This window comes from Chamaea fasciata, unplaced genomic scaffold (assembly GCF_029207755.1).
Source record: "Chamaea fasciata isolate MVZ Bird 193981 ecotype frontalis unplaced genomic scaffold, bChaFas1.0.hap1 SCAF_4, whole genome shotgun sequence".
Taxonomy (NCBI): Eukaryota; Metazoa; Chordata; class Aves; order Passeriformes; family Sylviidae; genus Chamaea; species Chamaea fasciata.
This window is the reverse complement of record NW_027094089.1, coordinates 71,256,720-71,277,916: the sequence shown is the minus strand read 5'-3', so window position 1 is coordinate 71,277,916 and position 21,197 is coordinate 71,256,720. Positions and strand designations below refer to the sequence as shown.

Below are 21,197 nucleotides of genomic sequence, written 5' to 3'. Positions count from 1 at the left end.
AAATACTTCTAAAAAAACAAGTATTTTTTTCTTTTAGTCACTTTTCAAAAATAAAATTCATAAAACAGATGTGCTCACTGTATTTATCTAATTTTTACAGAAGGTAATTATTGGCAATCAGTGCATGAACTAAGCATTTGGTTTCAGAAGGAAATGAAGTTTAAAAATCTTGATGAAATTATGGCGCTTACAGGAATAATCAGTTAAATCAGTTTCTTCTAACAAACGTTTTCTTATTTTGACTTTTGTATAATGCCGCTCAAGTGCTGAGATTCAGAGGAAGAGAAGGAGGATACAGCAGACTTGTCATCATTTTTTCTGTTCCAGTTTGCTCATGGAGTTCTCACTTAAAGCCTTGAATGCCATTCAGCAGCTGAATGTCACACACTGAACTAAGATTTGCTGTGGCAGAGAACAAGAAATAAATCCAAGTTACAACTCCTTTTTGCAACAGAGCAAAGCATGGGACACTGTGAATTTATTGGGCATTTAAGATTTGGCTTACTGTCACCTAATCTGTGTGGCTGCAGGAACAGAAACCATTTTGAACTTTTTTGTCTTGAAAAACAGGATTTATTTTCCTAAGCCCCAGAGTTCTCTCAGCCATTGTATCATGCCACCAAATTCCATTTGCCTTCTAACTTCATAATTTCTTTCGGCAGCTACTGACTCCATATTAGCAGTTATGTTTGAGGTGAATTCAAATCATCTACATTTCTAAATTCATGAATATAAAATAATGAAAGGTTTTTGTTTTCAAGGAATGTTACTATTTATGGCCAGTTTTGTATCTTCTCAGAATCTATGTTTTTGAGAGGATCAGTGGCTGCCAGACAGATTTTTGCCCAAAATGAAAGAAAAAGGCTTGCTTGCACTCTTTTGTCATTCTGCCATGTGTCCAGAAAATCTGAAGCTAGAGCTCCTAGGAAATGCCCAGGTTATCACATGTGATTGCACTAAAGCTTAGATTAATATTTTGACAGCCCTTGTAGCAGATGTTCCCTATTACTCTCTATTGATGTTGTATACTAACAGCTTTCTGAGAATCCATTATGTCTGTCTGTGATGTGAAGGTTGGCAGTGGCTGATTGCTTTTTGAGCTCAGGGTGTATATATATGCAGGAGGAACCAGTACAACTGGGGCCACAGAAAAATTCTTAGTTTTTGCCTACCCATGTTATACATTCCCTTCCATTTTATAGGAATAAAGGGGAAAGGACTTGTTTTATTTCCACAGTCTGGCTGGTCACCTCTCCATCATGGCCACAGAAAGAGTCTTAGCACCAAACCATTCATTGCAGTAATAATGAGCACTTCAAAAGAGCAATTTTCCTGTCTTATGCAGCTGGATTGCTGAGCTTTGTATATTAACTGCTATCACAGCAACTGGGAAATTATTTACCATTTTCTCTGAAATAAGCTGACTTAGAACGCTTCACACAGAAAGAGCCTGTCTGTGGGAAGCTAGTTCAGACAAATTCCAGGTTGTGCTGCAGTGGTTTTGTCCATGTGCTGTACCTAATAGCAATTTCTGAAAATGGAACTCAAGGTAGTATTTTTCAGAAGTTATATCACAGAATCTACTCCCACCTGATTTCTTCCATCATTTCACTTACATTTTCCAAATAATAAAGATTGTATTTCCATTGTTTTCTTACCTGCTGAAAATAGGGCGGTTTTCTAAAATTCAGTACAGCAGAGAATTCAGTAAATAAGGGCAAAAATTTGAGTATTCATCATCCCTGAAGTTAATTTTCATGGAAAGGGCCTTGTTCCTGCCTACAGCTTTGGTTAAGCTTAGGTTAAGCTCAGTGTGGCTTTTTTTGTAGAATGCTTATATAGCCACAGGGTTCTGAGGTGGTTCTTTCAATATTCCTTACTGAAAGACTCAAAAAGGGATGCACTTTAGCGATTATTAAAATACATCTCAAAATTTATCAGATTATAATTATCTTTAAAACTTCCTTAGGAAGGCAGCTTATATATTCTTTTAGTATTTGTGGAATAGGATAAGTTAAAATACAGTTTTAAATAATAGATAAGAAAAATTAATGGCCTCCTAATATATTATTTTCCTGCTTTGTCTGTTGTCTGTACAGATGGGGGATGTATACACCTGATGCTATTTGAGCTGCACAATTTTACAGACACTTGATACTTACACTAAATACTAATACTTTGCCTTATGCTTTTGGTAATTATTTAATATAATATTTAGTGATATACCTCTATTAAAAATAAATTTCAACTATCTTCGAATAGTAATAATAATATATTACAGATTATCAGTAGAACAGGAATACATTTTAAATAACCCAATGAGGGTGGCAGTAAAAGACTGCTACATATAAATCTGGGCATGACTCTACTAATTACTAGCTAAGGTTTCGAGTCCCAAAATCTGACAGGAGGAAAAAAGTATACCTTTAATTAAAGAGAAGCCTCAACATGCAGATTTTAAAAAGTAATCTTGGGATGTTTTATGCTTCAGAAAAATTCTGTTCCTATGGGAAATGTGTTCTGAAAGTATTTATTTAATGTTTATATTTTTAATATATTGAAGAACAGAGAATGGTATTTAGGAAAGAAGGTGCATGCCAGTGAGAAACTCCTAATTTGAAGGAGTCAGTGAAACCTATGGGCTGCTGTAACTCCTGAGCACTTTATTGGAAACTGCTTCAGTTAAATCAGTTAATCAATAAATAAACAATATTCCTTAACCAAGGAGTTCACAGCAAGTGAGGTTATGGTGAAGGTTTCTCCATTGCTTTACAGATATTAATGAGTGTAACGAGGATCCCAACATCTGCCTCTTTGGGTCCTGTACGAACACCCCGGGAGGTTTCCAGTGCATCTGTCCCACAGGTTTTGTGCTGTCTGATAATGGACGGAGGTGCTTTGGTAAGTTCATAGATCAGGAATGTAGTAACTCAGTCTAAAAGATAACAGATACTCTGTAGAAACCCCTTCCAATTTATATCTTTATGAGGATTGCTGAGTGCTTTTAAAAAAGTATGAAAAATACAGGTCTTACATTATTTCTATCAGGGCAGACAGTCATCATCTAACTTGGGAAAAGGTTCTAGATCTGCATAACTGTATTTTCTTCTCCTAGATATTCGTCAGAGCTTCTGTTTCACCAACTTTGAGAATGGGAAGTGCTCAGTGCCAAAGGCTTTCAACACCTCAAAGGCCAAGTGTTGCTGCAGTAAAATGCCAGGAGAAGGATGGGGTGATCCTTGTGAGCTCTGTCCAAAGGAAGAAGAAGGTAAATATTTGAAATTTAAGATTTGTTTCTGGGGGAAAGGGAAGAGCCCATTGGTGTTGTACTTTTTGGTCATTGGAAAGAGAGATTTTTCTGGAATTTGCTCTCAGTGTCTTTTTCTAGAATGATTTTTCAAGTCAGCTAAAGGAATAAAATTAAGTGGAAGAAACCACAGACAAAGAGAAATACTGATTTCTTGGTTTTTCTCTGTAGACACCTGAACTAGTATCCTTTTTGGATGGCTTTAACCATCTGTCATGATTCTGTCTCTCACTTGCTCTATGTTTTAAAGAAAATGTCTCTCTACAGTTGCTTTTCAGGACCTGTGCCCATATGGTCATGGAACTATTCCTGGAATTGATGATACACGTGAAGGTAGGCATTCTTCTGAATATAAAAAGTAAGTATTAATACTTAAAACTATACTTGAATATTATAGTATGTTAACAGCTTGCTCCTCACAGCTGCTGGTGACAAGAGGCTGATCTGTAAACTGTGTTTAAAAAACTTCTTGAAGTGTATGGCTTGAGAAAAACATGATAGGGTGCTTAGGTATTTTTTAAAATGCCTTTTTTAAGATTTGAAATGCATATGCTGAGTGGCTGTTAATTTCTTCCTGCTTTTTAGATGTCAATGAATGCCTTGAAAGCCCAGGAATTTGCTCCAATGGTCACTGCATCAATACTGATGGATCATTTCGCTGCGAGTGCCCCATGGGGTACAACTTGGATTTCACAGGAGTGCATTGCATAGGTGTGTGCAGTTATAGGAATTGGCACCCTTGAATTTAAAACACAACTCTTCTCAGTTCTCTTCACTCTGCATTTATTTATTATGTACAGATACAGATGAGTGTTCCATTGGCAACCCTTGTGGAAACGGAACGTGCACTAATGTGGTTGGCAGCTTTGAGTGCAGCTGTCACGAAGGATTTGAGCCAGGCCCAATGATGAATTGTGAAGGTAACCTGTCCTCTTCATTATTCTTTTCTCCTTTGGCTTTTGGCCAGTCCTCAGCATTCAAATTACTTTATTGGCCATGTCTTTCATGCTGTAATAACTCAGAGGAAAGGAAGGTTTCTGTGCTTTAAAATATGTGATTGGAAAAGAAATCTGAATTGATTTAAGCAGAGCTTCTAGTTTATCACAGGACTTCCACTCAATGGGAATGCCTCCCATGGGGCATTCTCACTAATATTGTATTTTATGTATCATAATTTGCTTTCTGAAGCTGACATTTCTCACCACACAAAAGTACATTAAGTATGAGCATGTAACAAAAATCTGAAATCAGCCTGCCCTAACTTGCCATACTAAGCTCAAGTTCTTCTATATATATATACTAAGCCATTATTCTTAAGCAGATCATTGTTCAGTTTTCTCTAGTTACTCAAAAGCTCATGGTTTGAATTACCACCTTTCTGATAGTTTTAGCTGAAAAGAGAAGCATGGGTGTAATAAAACCTTCTGGTGATCGTTTTGAAACTTAGTAGAGAGTGACTGTTTTGTTTCCCTGTTCAGATATCAATGAGTGTGCTCAGAACCCCTTGCTGTGTGCTTTTCGTTGCATAAACACTTATGGTTTCTATGAGTGCACCTGCCCAGTGGGATATGAACTAAGGGAAGACCAAAAGATGTGCAAAGGTAATGACTGATGTATAAACTTCTCCTCACCTTCCATCACCAACACATAATCCAAGTATTTCTATGCATCTTGCATTCATCCTCACTGTGGAATTTAGCAAACAGCCCAGCAGGTGATGATTTGCTCTTTCAGAACTCACAAAAAAGCAATATTCAGTGTTTTTGTATCAAGTGTAACCCTTGAGGGGGACTGCAGAGCCAAGAATGTTACAATGGTGAAATTCATCTTTAACGTGACAAGACGATACAGCTCACAAAGATCAAGATACCTGCAAATTATCATAGAATTTGGCCTTCTCTGTCAGTGCTTTACTTAGGGAAGCCTGTATGTCCTTTCTTTTGAAGTTGTATTCAGGGACTGAAGCTACTGGAAGAAAGTTCAAACATGATTTTTTTTTCCCCCCAGATCTAGATGAGTGTGCTGAAGGTCTCCATGACTGTGAATCAAGAGGCATGATTTGCAAAAATCTGGTTGGTACCTTTGTGTGCATTTGTCCTCCTGGGATGATCCAGAGACCTGATGGAGAAGGATGCACAGGTAAAGCTTAGAAAGGGAAGAAGGCATCTAATGAAATATACACAAGCAAACAGATAAAAAATTATTTGTGTGTATATATTTATACATAAAATCAGAAAATAACAATTCATGAAGGACATTTAAGATATCTAATAATACCCAACATCTTAAAGTTTCTATTTGGTTTCAGTGTGAGTTCTAACTGACTAATAAGGATTTCAGAGTAAAAACTCCACTGCTCTACAACTAAATCCAGAAGGTTTTCAGACAGTTGTTACATCTAAAAAATGAACTTGCCAAACAAGTGAGACCTCAATTTATGGCTAGGAAGCAAAATTTTCATAAATAAAATTTACATTTCCTTTAGCATTAGTATAAATAATGTGTCACTTCTTTCAAGAGTTAAGACTCTTACGATTCTGAAACTACTTATGAAAGACATAAAGAACAAAAGATACGTAAACTGCCATAGTTCAAAACAGTTCCCCATCCTGGAAGTAAACAAACACCTTTGCTCATCACTTACTTCATTAGTTGAGGGGAGGATAATAGCTATATTTTAGCAAATTATATTTTCTTTTGGTATATAGAAGAAAACCTAGGACCATGCCAAAATTCTCTGGAGGGGGAAAAAAAAACCAAAAATCCATGTTAGTGAATGGTTTAAATGGAAGTATTTTATAGCAATGTTCCTTCAGCAAAAGAATGACTACTCTCCTTTAGAGAGCTTTATGATTTTTAGGGAAAATAATCTGTATTAACAAGAAATTAGTCCTTTTTTTTTGACATGTAATTCTGCCTTTAAAGAACCTGGAGTTTTTCTAGGTTTATTTTAAGCATCTAAAATATTGTGTAATTGCTTATGGTGTGTGTGCCTTCAGCTGTGGAAGAAAATACATGAAGACTGTAAAGTTTCAGGAAAGTAATATGTGGACTGAAATATGACTTACTGCAGGAGAGGTCATATGTAATCAGATACTCTTGATGATTACAAAGTGAAGATTTGTCACTCAAATCATGCATGTATTCCAGTTTTATTTAAATACTACTTACCAGGTAAATGTTGTGACTGGAACTTGCCTTCTGTGTTTTCTGCCTCTTGTTATATAATGTGAAGCATTAAAGCTTTTGTTCTGGAATAAAGTGCAGAAGGAATGAAATAGGATAACATTCCTTGGAAAGCCCTTTCCAGGTTCAATCAGTTGATTTTTCCACATCTTGAAAGTATTTTTCAAATACTACATGGAATATTTATTGTATTCTAGAGAGTCTGATATATTTTCTTGTAATGAATTGTTGTGGTTGTTGATGTTATTATGTTTTATTTTTGTTCTTATTGTTGCTGTTATTATTATTAATTTTATTAAATTTTTTTTTTTGTAAAGATGAAAATGAGTGCCGCTCCAAGCCAGGTGTCTGTGAAAATGGTCGTTGTGTGAATGTTGTTGGGAGCTACAGATGTGAATGTAATAAAGGATTCCTGTCAAGTCCATCAGGCATTGAGTGTCTTGGTAAATGTCTCTTCTGTACACATTTCATCTCACATTAGATTGTAAATGCAGAGAGAAAATTAGGCTTCTGAATACCTAATAGCTGTCATATCTACAGAAATGAAAATAATTAAATAATTACACTTCTCAAGTGTAAAACAAATAATTAAAACTAAAATAATTAAAATTAAAATATTATACTTCTTAATTAATAATACAATATTAAATAATATTATTCAATATTATTAAATAATGATAGGAATGAGCAGCTTGTAGCAATCAGGCCTCATGTAGAAACATCTTAATTCCATATAACATAAATGTAGACAAAATACAGGGATTTTTAAAGAAGGAGAATTTAGTTGCCTTGAGATAATTCAAAAATGGATGCAGAGTAAAATTGAATGTTTGCTTATTCAGAATGTGATTTTAAGCACCATATGGCAACTAGGCATTTGAATTTTCTGTACCTTTCATTCAGACATAAAATGTTATGATTTTACCAAAAAATGGCAAAAAATTTTTTGAGGCAGGCCTGCGATTTAAATACTTGTGGAGGGTTTTTGTTCATCAACCTGTATTTTCTTTTTAATACATTCGTATTTGTCATTTGCACTACAGAATTCATCATTCCCATTTTTATAGTCAAATGGAACTGCAAAAATTCACTTTTCTTGACCAGTGTTCCAGTGTCCATACAGTACTGAAAGGGTGTATTTATTAGTATTCTTGCATGAAAAATACATAATTATCTTACACCATTACTATAAAACCAGCTTCTTGTAAAATGTCGTAAGGAATGAGCTGACTTCATGGCTAAGCAATAACACTGAAGTGCAGAGTATTTCCTAAGGATTAGAACTAGATGGGAAGAGAAAACTGCAGTTTGTTAACCCCAGCCAATCATTAATGCCAAGGAAATGCCCTGTTTGGAGGTCATTATTGCCTTCCCATATTTAATATGTAATTTTCTTACTATTTTCTGCCTTGGGAAAGTTTGCCTTTTGCTGCTTTTCCTTTCATGTTCCCTGGGTTAGAAATTACAATGAAAAATGGATCTGGCAGAAACACAGAATTTCTTCTGAATTGTATCACAAGCATTAAGTCACAGATTACATTGTTTTAAAGACATTGTGCAAATCTTTATATTCTGCTCACATTAATATTCATTCCACGTCTCAAACTGGGGACAAAGCATTTATGTGTTCCTCAGGTCATAATGTCCCTAAAGACCTGCACAATATCCCTGTCTGGGAGAACAGAAATCTGCAGAGTCTTGCAAATTACTACAGCAAGTATTTTGTTTCACAGAACTGACACTTTCAGTAAGGACAGCTTTATTTGATGTATACAGTTAAGTTACCAGGTGGACAAATTAAGTCTTTCCTAAAGCCAGAGTTTGCCTTTGCCTAATTCTTGTAAGAAAGGTACAGATTCTTCTGATTTGTAAAAGAGAAGGTCAGCTAAATATTCATACATTTATAAATTCTGAGGGATCTCTACTAGCTTTGAGAGGAGAAAAATTAAAAGCTTTCATTTAAAAACATAAGCATACTCAGATCAGTAATAGACAATGTCTCCATTTTAATCAAAAAATAAGATAGGTGAAATAGCCTATATAGAAGGCAAGATTTGGAGTTTCTGTTAGCACTGGAAATTGGTATTTCTTTTCTCTTCAGCTGTTTGAAGGAAGCCTGTAGGAGCCCCGTGACCTTAAAGCTTTGCTCCCCTTTCATTTTTGACAGGTGTTAACCAAAAGGCTTAAAAATGAAACTAAAATTAGGCAGGGACATACCAATAATAAGGCCATACAATTCTATTTTTTTCCCCAAAAACATCTAGGAGTACCACTGAAAAAGTATTGAGTTGCATACATGCTTTCAAGTTGTAAGGATTTTTTATTTAAATCACAGCAGGATAATTACAGATGATCAAATGTGTTATTTTGGCCAGTAAAACAAACAAACAAAATAAACTTCTAACCCCACTCCAAATAAATCATTCAAATGCAAACACAGCATAGGCAGCTGAAGTGGAAGCTCAGTTTTGCCCACAGCCTGTTTTACTGCTAAGGGCACAACTTTCCTATAAGCAAAACTCTCACCTAGCTCATGCAGATACTGAACATTAGGGATGTCTTGTGATATATTTGGAATGGCAGCGTATTACCAGAACACACAACAATTCTGAAAGGCTTAAATCAAGATGGACTTCATGGTAGCTAATAACCTTCTGCTGCTTGCATATGTTGACAGAGAGCCAGAATTATACACCAGATGCCTAACGGAGCGGATCTTTATCTCCTCTATTTCAACCTCTCTTCTTTTTCCTCACAGATAATCGCCAGGGGTTTTGCTTTGCTGAAGTTCTGCAGACCATGTGCCACATGGCTTCAAGCAGCCAGAACCTTGTCACCAGATCCGAGTGCTGTTGTGACAGGGGCCGGGGCTGGGGGAACCAGTGCAGGCTCTGCCCCCTCCCCGGAACCACCCACTACAAGAAACTCTGTCCACATGGATCAGGCTATACCACAGATGGAAGAGGTATTTGCAGAGATGAAAAGAGGCAGAAAAGGGGAAAAGAATATGCTTGCATGCTTAAGAAAATGCAAAATTCCCTTTGAAGTTCCTTTCGAGAATTTCCTGTTAAACAACAGAGTTTTATTTTTCAAATAGTGCCAAGAGGCCAGAAATTAAAAACACATTTAACAGTAGCTGCAAACATATCAACTGTGCAGAATTTTCAGGATTAGGATTTGGTTGGAAGTTCCAACCAATAACTAAAAGCTAGAAATGATCCCACAGCTCTTTTATTGCTGAAAAGTTGGACACATGGCAAAGGCAGCAACCATCTCATTTAACAATGATCTCACAATGCTTTGCAGGTACTGTTTCCACACAGGATGCAGAAGTTAATGTGTGTTTTTTAATGTAGGTGATAATTTTTGACATGGAAGTAGTCATAAGAAAATTCTCTTGTATGGGGTTTGTACTTGGAGTTAGCAAAACTGGAACCTGAGTACCCAGTGAAACAGCAGGAATGTGTTGGTGCAAAGAACAGTAATGAAATTTGAAAGATGTTTGGCTTTGCATTGATATCTGTTTTTAAAGAGGGAGAAGGGAGAAAGTTCCTGTCAGAAGCATGATGATGAGGTACTCTGCAAATATGGAAGAGAAGTAAAAAGTTGAATTTAAAACCGAGACATGACATACTTAATAATTCCTGTACAGATATTGATGAATGCAAGGTCCTGCCAAACCTGTGTAGGAATGGGCAGTGCATTAACACCATGGGCTCCTTCCGGTGCTTTTGTAAAGGTGGCTATACCAATGACATAACTGGCACATCTTGTAATGGTAAGATTCATTAATTACTCAGCAGCTGAAGTAACCATCATTTATTTTTTCAGTTGTTACACAGTGATGTACCAATCTTTGTAAGTCCCTGTAGCAAACCATTCTTTTTATCTCTTTTATCCCATGTCCCTTATTTCTTTTCCTGATATGCATTTCTGGTTTTGTATTTCATTTGGGGAAATTGCAGAACAAGCTCTGCTGGCAGTATTCCTGCAGTAAAATGATCACTAAAATTGGTTGAAGCTGTGTAACTACGTTAAATGACAAAGAGGCTCGTTACTTCATGGTCTACATTTTTCCCACTTTTTTGTTGGTTTGCAGGTCCAAATATATCACAGTATACAAAAAAAGTAAGTATTTGTTGCTTAGATGCAAATACCAGTGCCACTGTCACTGTAGTGTATTACTCTTTCAAGGCAGTTTGTCATGGTAGTGGTAACCCCTCCACAGCAACACGTTCACAGAGAAAGGAATAGGAACCCTGAACAAATGTGAAGAGGGGGCTTTCTTCTTTGAGCATTTTTCTCTAAAATATTGTGCTATGTAACGAACATCTTTCTGTCAGAGAGATGAGGACACAAGATAACATTTTCTTCTCTTTAGATCTCGATGAGTGCTCCCAGTCTCCCAGACCATGCAATTTTATCTGCAAGAACTCAGAAGGGAGCTATCAGTGCTCATGTCCCCGGGGCTATGTCCTTCAGGAAGATGGAAAGACATGTAAAGGTAAGAAGGTTATGCACAGTAACTTTTAATTTGGTTGCAACTTAAAAGGAATTGGTTTATAAGTATGATACTTTTATCAAATTTGAATAAATATGCCTCTTTGTTGACTTTAAGACATCATCATCTCTTACTTTCAGATCTTGATGAATGTCAAGCCAAACAGCACAACTGTCAGTTTCTCTGTGTCAACACCCTTGGCGGCTTCACATGCAAATGTCCACCTGGTTTTACACAACATCATACAGCTTGTATTGGTAAGAAAAACACTAGTTTTCTTTCATAAGCTGTTCTGTAAGAACATTCTCATCTCTTGTGCTCTTTATGCAGAGCAATATTGTTAAGAGGGCGGAAGACAGATTTTGAAAAGCAGCAGTTACAGCTAAAGAAAAATGAGTCTATCCAGTCTGTTCACTATTTCTATTTTCTTGGTTAGCAAAGAGTTGTCCATATTTAATACATGTTATTATGTTCTAAGTATAACCACATGGGGACAAAAGGGTGAATTATTAAAATCTCATTTAAAATGTAGTTAACCAAAACCAGACTACATTTTCTTTTTTTAGTAGATACAGATGTCTGTAGATCTTAAGCATATGTATAAATCTTGCCAACTGAAATTGTTTCAGTTCAGCTAACACAAAAGGGCAGCATTTTTCCAGTATCAGCAATTACATGCCTGCTGTTTCACACTCATACCACAACTGAACTACCACTAGCACTTCCAATTTATTAATTACTCATAGTTCTGCATGAGTCTCCGGTTCGTCTGGCATTTAAAAAATGAAAAGCTACAAAATAAAATGTTGCATCTCTGTGGATTTTGTTTTTATGTTATATGAACATGTCTAACATCATGCCACAAGGTAAACCAACCTTCTCTCTCCTCTGTATTTTGAAGATAACAATGAATGTGGTTCTCAACCATCACTGTGTGGGTCAAAAGGAATTTGCCAAAACACTCCTGGAAGTTTTATCTGTGAATGTCAAAGGGGATTTTCTCTGGATTCTACTGGATTAAACTGTGAAGGTAAATAGGAGCAGTCAGACTTTTTTATGGTGCAGATCCTTACTTTGATTTCTAGTGAACCATTTGATGTTAAAGACAGAGAAAACAGAGCACCAGCCATAGTAAAAGTAATCACAAAATGAAATTGGCAAGTATTAGACTAATTGTAAGTATAACAAAAGCATATGCAAGAATGTACTGCCTTGAGTAATTTTTACAGAATTTTGAATAAAAAGGTGACTGACTCTCTAGTTGAACTCTTCAACAGTTGGTTTCAGGCTGCCATTGCAACTTCACATAGGTTTCTGCATCTAAAAGTCTAGCAGTTGTGGAGCTTTTTTACATCTATGCCTTTGTGTGTCTGAACAGAATTTCTCTACAGTTTTCATTTTGGCTAATTTTAATTGTCCACCTGAGGGTGGACTAAGATCAGATTCCAAATTCCTGTACTTGATTCTCCTACCACAGAGTTACACACTGAGAAGGCAAATTCACTGCATTCAGAAAGTCAATTATTACAGTTAAAATGCAGGTTATATTGATGAGCTTTATCTCTCTTTTGGCCCAAGGGGAAGCTTCAGTCAGGAAATCTGTACTTGAGCGCTCCAGACATCTCAGTGGGCCTCAGGTATTGATCAAAGAAGAGAATAAAAGGTAGTACAAGGCCACCTGGCTGCTGAGAATTAAAAATGCAAGAGCATACATGAAGAAGTTTATGACTTTCAAAATACCAACACCTCTGATAGAGCATTTAAAACAGGAATTGATATTTAGAGCCTATTTCTAGAACAGCAGTGCAGAATATATGCAGGTGGAAGTTTTTTCATCTCCTGTCAGTTTACTTTGTTCTCATAAAGTGCATGTGTCCTGGTGTGCCTGTAAAATAAAGAATTATTTTTTATTTTTTATGAGATTTGCATAGTGTACCTTAAAAATTAGGTCGCTTACAATCTACTTATTTCCTATAGTAGATGAAATTTAAGATGTCTGAGTTTTTAGAATTTGGAGGGTGGAATGGTTGTAGCTGTCTCTTTTTACTAACTCTAGTCTCAGAGACTTTTTATGTGGCTTTTTATTTTTAATTTCAAAGACATCCAAATTTGATATTCAAACACTATAGTATGTTTCAGTAAACTAAAAGCTTATCCCTAAGTAGTTGGTTTAAAACTGAAATTTCAAAACCCCTCAAATTTTAAGCATTACACTAAAACAACAACATGTGGATTACCAGGAGTAGTGTTTATTCTCCAAATTTGAGTACTGAAAGGCTCAAGAGCTCAAATCAGATCATTGATGTAAAGAACTGAATGTTAGTTGACTGCCAGGCTTTCTTAAAGAACAACCTGCATGGTTTTTCTATCTTACAACTGTGCTCATCTGTCATAAGTAATAAAACCACAAAATCACTCTAATTGGAAGGGACCTTAAAGCCCATCTCCTGCTACTCTTTGCCATGGGCGGTGACACTTCCCACTGTCCCAGGGTGCTCCAAGCCCCATCCAACCTGGCTTTGGGCACTGCCAGACATTTCCTGAACAGCTTCTCTGGTCTGGGAACCTGTGCCAGGGCCTCACTACCCTCACAGGGAAGAATTTCTTCCATATATCCAGGTTAAATTTACCCTATTTCAGCCTAAAGCCATTCTTCCTTGTGTCCCATCACTACATGCCCTTTCCAACTCTCCTGTAGCCCCTTTCAGCATTGGAAGGGCCTCTAAGGTCTCCTTGAAACCTTCTGATCTCCAGCCTGAGCAACCCCAGCTTTCTCAGTCTTTCTTTGTGGGAGAGCTGCTCCATCCCTCTGCTCATCCTGGAGCCTCCTCTGGCCTGGCTCCAGCAGCTCCAGCTCCTTGCTGTGCTGGCCCCAGAGCTGGCAGCTCTGCCGGTGGGGTCTGAGCTGAGGGGGCAGAGGGGCAGAATCCCCCTCCCTTGCTGCCCATGCTGGGGCTCAGCCCAGCACAGATTGGGCTTCTTGGGCTGCCAGAGCACACGGCTGGGTCATAACAGACTCCTGATCCACCAGTTTTTGGCAGTGGGTGTAATCCTGTGTCATGCTCTGCTTCCCTCCTGAATGCACAGATGTGGATGAATGTAATGGAAACCATAGGTGCCAGCATGGCTGTCAGAACATCCTGGGTGGATACAGATGTGGGTGCCCAGAAGGATTTATTCAGCACTACCAGTGGAATCAGTGTGTTGGTAAGGAAACAAACAGCACATACTGCATTTAAACAGCAAATGTATCAGAGTGTTTATAGGGACAATACCAGGCAAGGGCAAGAACGAGCAGAGCAAAGGGTGTGCAAACAAAAATGTTTCTTGTCCGTCTCCCTCTCTTTCCACACAGTTACTAATCCCAGCGTCAGTCAATGACAGGAGAGGTAGCAAGAAAACACGCTCAGCCTTCTGAAACTCACCATGACAATTAGCTTTCTTAGAAAGGTCTAAATTCTGACCTGTTTCTTCTGTGAAAAATCCCCATCATTGAATGTTCATTGAATTCCTGAAAGTAGCAATGTAAATATCTCTGCTGAGGAAAAAAAAACCTATTAAAAAACTATGCCTGTCATAAAACAGACAAACTAAAAAAGCATAAAAAACTATTAGCAATGTAAGAATTCTACAGAATAACATCTAAAGCAAATGGTGAGGAAAAAAAAGTCAAAAAAACCATTAGGGTTTCCTAGGGAGGGTTTTTCATGAGCTGGGGAAATGTACTCCCTCAGCATCTGGCCCATCTCATGCATCTCTTTTACCAAAACCTCAACCCAATCCGGGTGGATCCTTTCTGAGGCAGGCTGTGGGGCAGAATCAGGCTCTGGGGTATCATCCCTATTCTGTGGGGTAGGTATCAGGTTGGTTATCCAGGTCAATCTTCCCTTATCTCTGAATGCTAAATAGAATGCGCCTATTAGCAGCACCAGCCATTGTATGATATCATTAGCATTCAGAGAGGATTTAAACCCTTCAAAAACTGATGGGGCAGACCCAAAGAGGTGGGTAAAGGGTTGGGAAAAAAACTCCCCCGGTGTAATTTCCTCACAGTAGGTACCATTGTTAAAGTAACTCCAAAAACACACAGTTAGTGTACGATAGCCCTGAATCCATGTGCCTGCCTTCCAGAGGAAATGAAAAATCCATGAGTTCTTCACCTTATTAAGCCATAAAATAAACTGGATGACAGTCACAGTAGCTTTAGTTATGGGGCCTATATTTAGATAAGGGCTTGCAAATGGCAGAAATACAGCCACAACCACGTGCCACCCAAACCAGGGAAAACTGGACCACATGATGTTGTCCAACAAGGCTTCTATACACAAGAACTTAGGTCACCAAAGAACTGCCATTCCTTTTTCCTCTCAATGCCCTCTAGCCCCATGTTCGGTGCCAAAATCTGTCTCGGTTTATCTGCCAGGGAGGGTTGGAGTCTCTCTTAAAATGTAAGCCCCTCCTCCCTTTTTCCAAATTATCATAAATTTGCAATTAAAAGGCTGTCAGGCAAAGATTTTGGGAATAGGTATAGCAGTTCTTTACTAGGGATATAAAATTACAGATGTTGCAGTACAGAAGAATAAGCAGACAAATAAACAAGAAATCCTAGAAAACCTTGACAGAGTCAGAAATACAACCTGACACCCTGTTGGTCAGGGTGTTGGAAGCAGTCCAAAGTAAGCCCTCCTGGAGTGGCAGATGTGGTTCTGTTGGAGTAGAGATGGTCCCGTTGAAGAAAAAGGGTCCAGTAATGGTAAGATGGGTCTGGTCTTCTTCCAGGGATCCGGTGGAAAAACTGGATACCTAGTGAGACTGTGGCTCCTTTTTGTCTAGGTTAAGATGGTTTGGCTCCTCCTCCCTGTGTGGAGCAGCTTACAATAGTGCACTGTAATGTGTCATGTCATTGATGAGCTCTTAATGGTCTGTTAGCAGAAGACATTCCCATGGAAGTAGTGAAACAGTGAAGAGAGATAAGTAGCACTCCACCATCTGATTAAGTGACACTAACCCATTTGGGCAAAGATAAGCACTTCTGCTCCACCCAGATGGAATAGAATAATATGCCCTTTACAAAACCCAAGGCCAGCATTAGTTCTTCGTGCAGAGAATGAGACAAATTAGGAAGTTCAGGAGTTCTGTGTAGATTTTGCTCATTCATTCCATCACTTATTTTCTATGGTTCATGAACTAAGCTATATCATATACAAAACAAAATGTGGGATTTTTTTTTTAATAAGAACCAATACACAAAGAAACAATGTCATCCCGCGCTGTTCACAAAGACTAATACAAAATATTTGCCTTTTCAGGTTTGTTTTCATGGTTTTCTGTCAGTGGTATTATAATCAGAGCATGACTGTGAGCACTGCCATACATTTCATTTAGGCTGATTTTACTGTCCCGATTCTGTACATAAAAATTAGTTTATTCTACACATTTTAACATTAAGTAGCACATCAGCCAGTCTTTCTGAAGTCCCAGTCACCATGATCACTCCTGACTTAATACTGCTCTTCAGCAAAGAAAGCAAAGGACTGGGGTGAGGTGACAGAATGCACAATGAACAACTCCTACAAAACCCCAAACCAGCTTAAGTTTCTGTAAATTATAATCCTCAAAAGAATCTCCCTCTGAGTGACTGCAGACAGGAATGGTAAGGCATTCACTAGTGGTCGTGGTGAGGAAAACTGAGGTGAGGATAACTTGGCGATGAAAACCTACAGGTTTTAGAGAAATACCTTGGTTAGAGAAATAAAATAACCATGTTACCTACTACCAAAACACGACTTTCCATACCATAACCTTCCTCCCCCCCTCCCCCCCCCCCCCCGCAAAACCAGACCAAATCAAGTCACACTAACCGGAAGTGTCATCTTCTCTGTATCTTAACATCCACAAGTGAAGATGATACTCCTTTTCTTTCTCAGAAACCAGGTCTTTATGGGATGATGAGGTCAAGGATGTAGCAGAGCCCTGGGACTTGTGGATATTTTGATTTGTTAGCAGCATCATGCTGACATGTTGTCTCAGACTAGAAAACACCAATACTTTTGTGTTTGTTTACTAGATGAAAATGAATGCTCCAATCCTCACATGTGTGGCTCTGCTTCTTGCTACAACACCCTGGGAAGTTACAAGTGTGTCTGCCCATCTGGGTTCTCATATGACCAGTTCTCCCATGCCTGCCATGATGTGAATGAGTGCTCTTCTGCCAAGAACCCCTGCAATTACGGTTGCTCCAACACTGAGGGTGGTTATCTCTGTGGCTGCCCACCTGGCTATTACAGAGTTGGACAAGGGTGAGTTTCTCCATGCAGCCATTCACCAAAGACACATTGAGAAGGTGCAGAGGTGCAAATGAATGACAAGCTGCTAAGTCCTTTCTAGTTTTGTGCAAAACATCCAGAAACTAGGAAAAAAGTAAAATGTCTGTACATGCAACATGACATTAGTTTTAAATGTAGCATATAAATAATGTTAATCAACGAGTTCTGCTTTCTCACCCAGTATTAGCACATGAATTCCTTCATGGACCTGCTCAGTGGGGATTGATAATGCATAAGGATAAGGTACCATGTGTACTGAGATAATTAAGGGGTTTAAGTATCACTGATCAGTCCAGAACATTAAACACTAATTAACACTGTTGTGGTAGAGAACAGTGGGTAAACTCCATAGTCCCCAAACTTCAGGGCAGGCTGACTTTGTTCAGTTTCTCTGTAGAATTTGTAAATGAAAATTAGATTAGGCTAAAACCCTTCCGCCAGTGTTTGCATTTGTAAGCCACTCTAATGTGAAGGAAATTAAGGCACAACCCACCCACTGGGGAAAGGACAAGGAAGGGGATACAGACACTTTGGCACAAATTACGCACACTCCATTTAGCAGGGACAGTTCATAAAACTGCAAGGAGTAAGTAAAACACATGTTTTCGTTCCACAGACACTGTGTCTCAGGGATGGGATTTAACAAAGGCCAGTACCTACCACTGGATGGAGATGCTGATAAAGAGAATGCTTTGTCACCTGAAGTGTGTTACGAGTGCAAAATCAATGGCTACTCCAAAAAAGACAGCAGGAAGAAGAGAAGTGCTGACACTGTATGTACCAGCATAAAAAAGCACTGTAATGTTTTTCAAGGTATTTTCAGAGATATGACACCAGTAGTAAATGGAGGGAGTCTTTAAACATGTCACATCTAGTGGTGAGAATCTCTTTTCTCCCCCTGCTTCACCCGAGGTCCTGCTCGTAGTAATAATTTGATGATAAGAAACACATCAACAGCTGTGAAAGGATGAAGTTTTTAAAGCTTGCAAAGATTTATTTGTAGTTTGAGATGTGGTCTAGTTCCTCAGAGTACATTCGGGGGAATAATTCTCCTTTAATTACAGAGAACTGAGAAACTGGACATGTCTTCAGCATGTTCTTCTGCCAGGAGGAGGTTGGGACAGCATTTATGGTCTGGGACAGCTAAACAGATCTCCTTGCAGATCATTTTAGTCCTGGTGTCTGTTCCATAGTTGCTCATAGTGGTGGGGGATTAGACCTGGCTGATGGAAGTCCAATATTTACAGAATTGATGAAGTTTTTAGAGAATTAAACTTCAGATTAAATTCTTTTCTCGCTGCATTTTGTGGGCTTATAAGTGTAAGTTACAGGAACTCATATCTAGTTTGTAATTGTTACATCTGGTTATTACACTTCTGAAATACCATTAACCTTCTCAGTTTCTAGAACTTTCTAGGTAGTAACAGTGACATCCATAAACTATGTGAAAAAAGAAACACTTTTTAATCATTATCGTTGTCTATGGAATTCAGGTATTTACTGCATTACTTGCTCCTATCCAAAAATTTTCCTTATTTTCACTACGCTTTACTAGTTGCATTAGATACTGGTACAGTATGGAATTTGCAGAGAAGGTTTCAGTGCTGTGAAATGCATTTCTGTGTTGTTCCTGTTGGTCATAACAACATACAAACTGTGGGTCTTGGTGTGTAAACACAGTAAGCACACATTTCTCCTTGTGGTGGTGCATTCCCCTCTCCTCCTTTCTAGGCTGCAGTGCAATCTGAGAAATCCTTGGTAGGCCTTGGCCTTGAAAATTAAATCTGGCTTTTGCTGATACCCTGATGATCTATTAAGTGATCTCAAATGCTTGTTTCTAACACTCCTCTACATTGTCTCTTTGCAAGCATGAAGTTAAACAGGTTCTCAATCTGAAGTCAGAGCCTCCTGTTCATTGTCCTTGTAAGGCCTGTTTGATGCCTTTAGGATTTATAGGGTGCGTTGTATGGAATCAAGGCAGAAACTGTTAATTGTAATCCTCATTATTCCTCTCTCCTGCTCTAAACACTCTTTCCTCCTCCAGCTGGAGCAGATGAGCTGGGGAAGCCTTGACACAGAGAGTCCCCTGAGGGTGAGAGTGGACATGTCCAGACTGGGCAGCCGGGAGCACATCCTGGAGCTGCTGCCGGCCCTCAGGCGCCGCGTGTGCTACGTCATCTCCCACGGCAACGAGCATGGAACCTTCCAGATCCGCCTGAGGGACGGTGCCAGCTACCTGTATGCCGTGAGGGGCAGGGCAGTGCCTGGGCTCCACGCCCTGGAGATCACCAGCGTGCCCCTGTACGAGGAGAAGGAGATGGAGCAGCTGGAGGGCAGTCATGAGGACAGCTACCTCCGAGGGGAGCTAGGGGAGGCCCTCAGGGTGAGGCTGTGGGTGCTCCTCTATTAGCTGTGGTCCTGTTCTTCAGCCACTTCTATTCTGTCTACGCACCCAAGAACATCTGCTTTTCAAAGCTAATCTGCTTTGCAGAAGAGTGTTTTGGGGGAGGAAGGCAGGGGGGAAGAGTCCTTCCTTTCCATCCTGTCAGGACTGCAGAACCGTCTTTTCAGGAGGGTGGCTTAAAACTCTGCCATTGTCCAAACCTCTATTACAAGGGCAAATCATGGTTACTGTATCTTTTATATATAACCTTGATTTAAAGTATATTAAAAAAGCTAAAGTTCAAGAATTCATCATATGGCACTAAATGGCACAAAAATGTGAGCTATTCTTTTTCTTGTTAGCAGTCTGTAACACTTTGGGTATTTTGCTATAGTTCCTAATGAAAAAAAATTATAGAAGTTTATTTATTTTTAATGCAGTAATATATGGAGAAAATAACAAATTATGTAAACAAAAAGGGAAAGTTGCTTGTTTTCCTTCAGTTTTATAAATTTGAGCCATAACATTTTAGAGGTACTTTCTAATCAAGAAAAAAAAAAAAAGTAGATTTGAAAAATGTTTTCTTTTCTACTTGGACAAGCATCCAAACAGTATGTAAGTAATTCTAAAATATATCAGAGCTGAAAGATCAGTGTAGTAGGATATTCTGAAGTGGGATATTGTAAACTGTTCACATAGTAGGATACTCTAAAGTGCTCTTGTAAATGAGAACTAAGAAAGGAAAAAAAGGGAAGAGTCGTAGAGGACAAGTATCACAGTATCAGTCTCTGCAGAGATCATACTTCACAGCTCAATGGGGTTGTGTTCTGTATCACCCACAGCAAATAGTGGAGAAGGCACAAGCCCTGTAGCAAAATACCTGGACTGTTTTTAATCCACTTAGAACTGCAGAACTGAACTGTGCTGCCCTTCCCGCAGTGACCTCATGAGCCAACACAGGCAACCACACCTCATGCTCAGAAAGGGTGCTCCACAAACTGGCATTAATTCCTGCAGGCAGCTGAAGGAAATGTCTCTTAGAAGAGAATGTTTCACTCTGTTTCATGCTGGCTCGAAACCAGGGTGCATTTCCTGAGCCCTGAATGCTGTGTCAGGACTGCCACACCTGCAAACTTAATCATTGCAGCGCAGGTGAGGCAAGTTATGTATTTGAAGTTCCATGTTATAAATCTCATTAATGCTGTAGTTATACATGCCTCATTTTATCATAGCTTGTTTTGTAAGAAAGGTGATTGTACAGTTACTTGAGTTTTAGTTTACTTTAGTGATTTTTTTTTCTTTTTACATTTTGTACTGTTGTGTGTTAAGTGTATGTCTCAGTGGTGCTTTCTGTGACAACTAGTGCCTGGAACTGGCCATGCAACAAAATCTCACGTGAAAATAACCAAAGCACAACCAGGATTGTTCCAGTTGCATGTTGGTGCTGACCAGTGACTATACTGAGTTAAACTCAGTGATTTTTCTTCTCTTTTG

At 38.6% G+C, this 21,197-nt stretch overlaps 1 protein-coding gene across 2 annotated transcripts in view; it reads left to right on the top strand.

The window, feature by feature from the left end:
• The window catches only part of FBN2 (fibrillin 2), a 121,216-nt gene extending 101,451 nt beyond the window's left edge, over window positions 1–19,765 (top strand). The window contains exons 49-65 of one of the 2 annotated variants that reach the window (XM_066181933.1): window positions 2,776–2,901; window positions 3,116–3,268; window positions 3,575–3,640; window positions 3,893–4,018; window positions 4,108–4,227; window positions 4,786–4,908; window positions 5,315–5,446; window positions 6,811–6,936; window positions 9,252–9,458; window positions 10,146–10,271; window positions 10,875–10,997; window positions 11,135–11,251; window positions 11,896–12,024; window positions 14,082–14,201; window positions 17,062–17,293; window positions 17,937–18,093; window positions 19,365–19,765. In XM_066181933.1, the coding sequence (XP_066038030.1) occupies window positions 2,776–2,901; window positions 3,116–3,268; window positions 3,575–3,640; window positions 3,893–4,018; window positions 4,108–4,227; window positions 4,786–4,908; window positions 5,315–5,446; window positions 6,811–6,936; window positions 9,252–9,458; window positions 10,146–10,271; window positions 10,875–10,997; window positions 11,135–11,251; window positions 11,896–12,024; window positions 14,082–14,201; window positions 17,062–17,293; window positions 17,937–18,093; window positions 19,365–19,730 (2,549 nt within the window). In that variant the 3' untranslated portion in view covers window positions 19,731–19,765. Of the gene's footprint in view, window positions 1–2,775; window positions 2,902–3,115; window positions 3,269–3,574; window positions 3,641–3,892; window positions 4,019–4,107; window positions 4,228–4,785; window positions 4,909–5,314; window positions 5,447–6,810; window positions 6,937–9,251; window positions 9,459–10,145; window positions 10,272–10,874; window positions 10,998–11,134; window positions 11,252–11,895; window positions 12,025–14,081; window positions 14,202–17,061; window positions 17,294–17,936; window positions 18,124–19,364 lie in introns of both variants that reach the window. The other variant, XM_066181932.1, reaches the window with a different exon arrangement.
• Window positions 19,766–21,197: the final 1,432 nt, after the last annotated feature.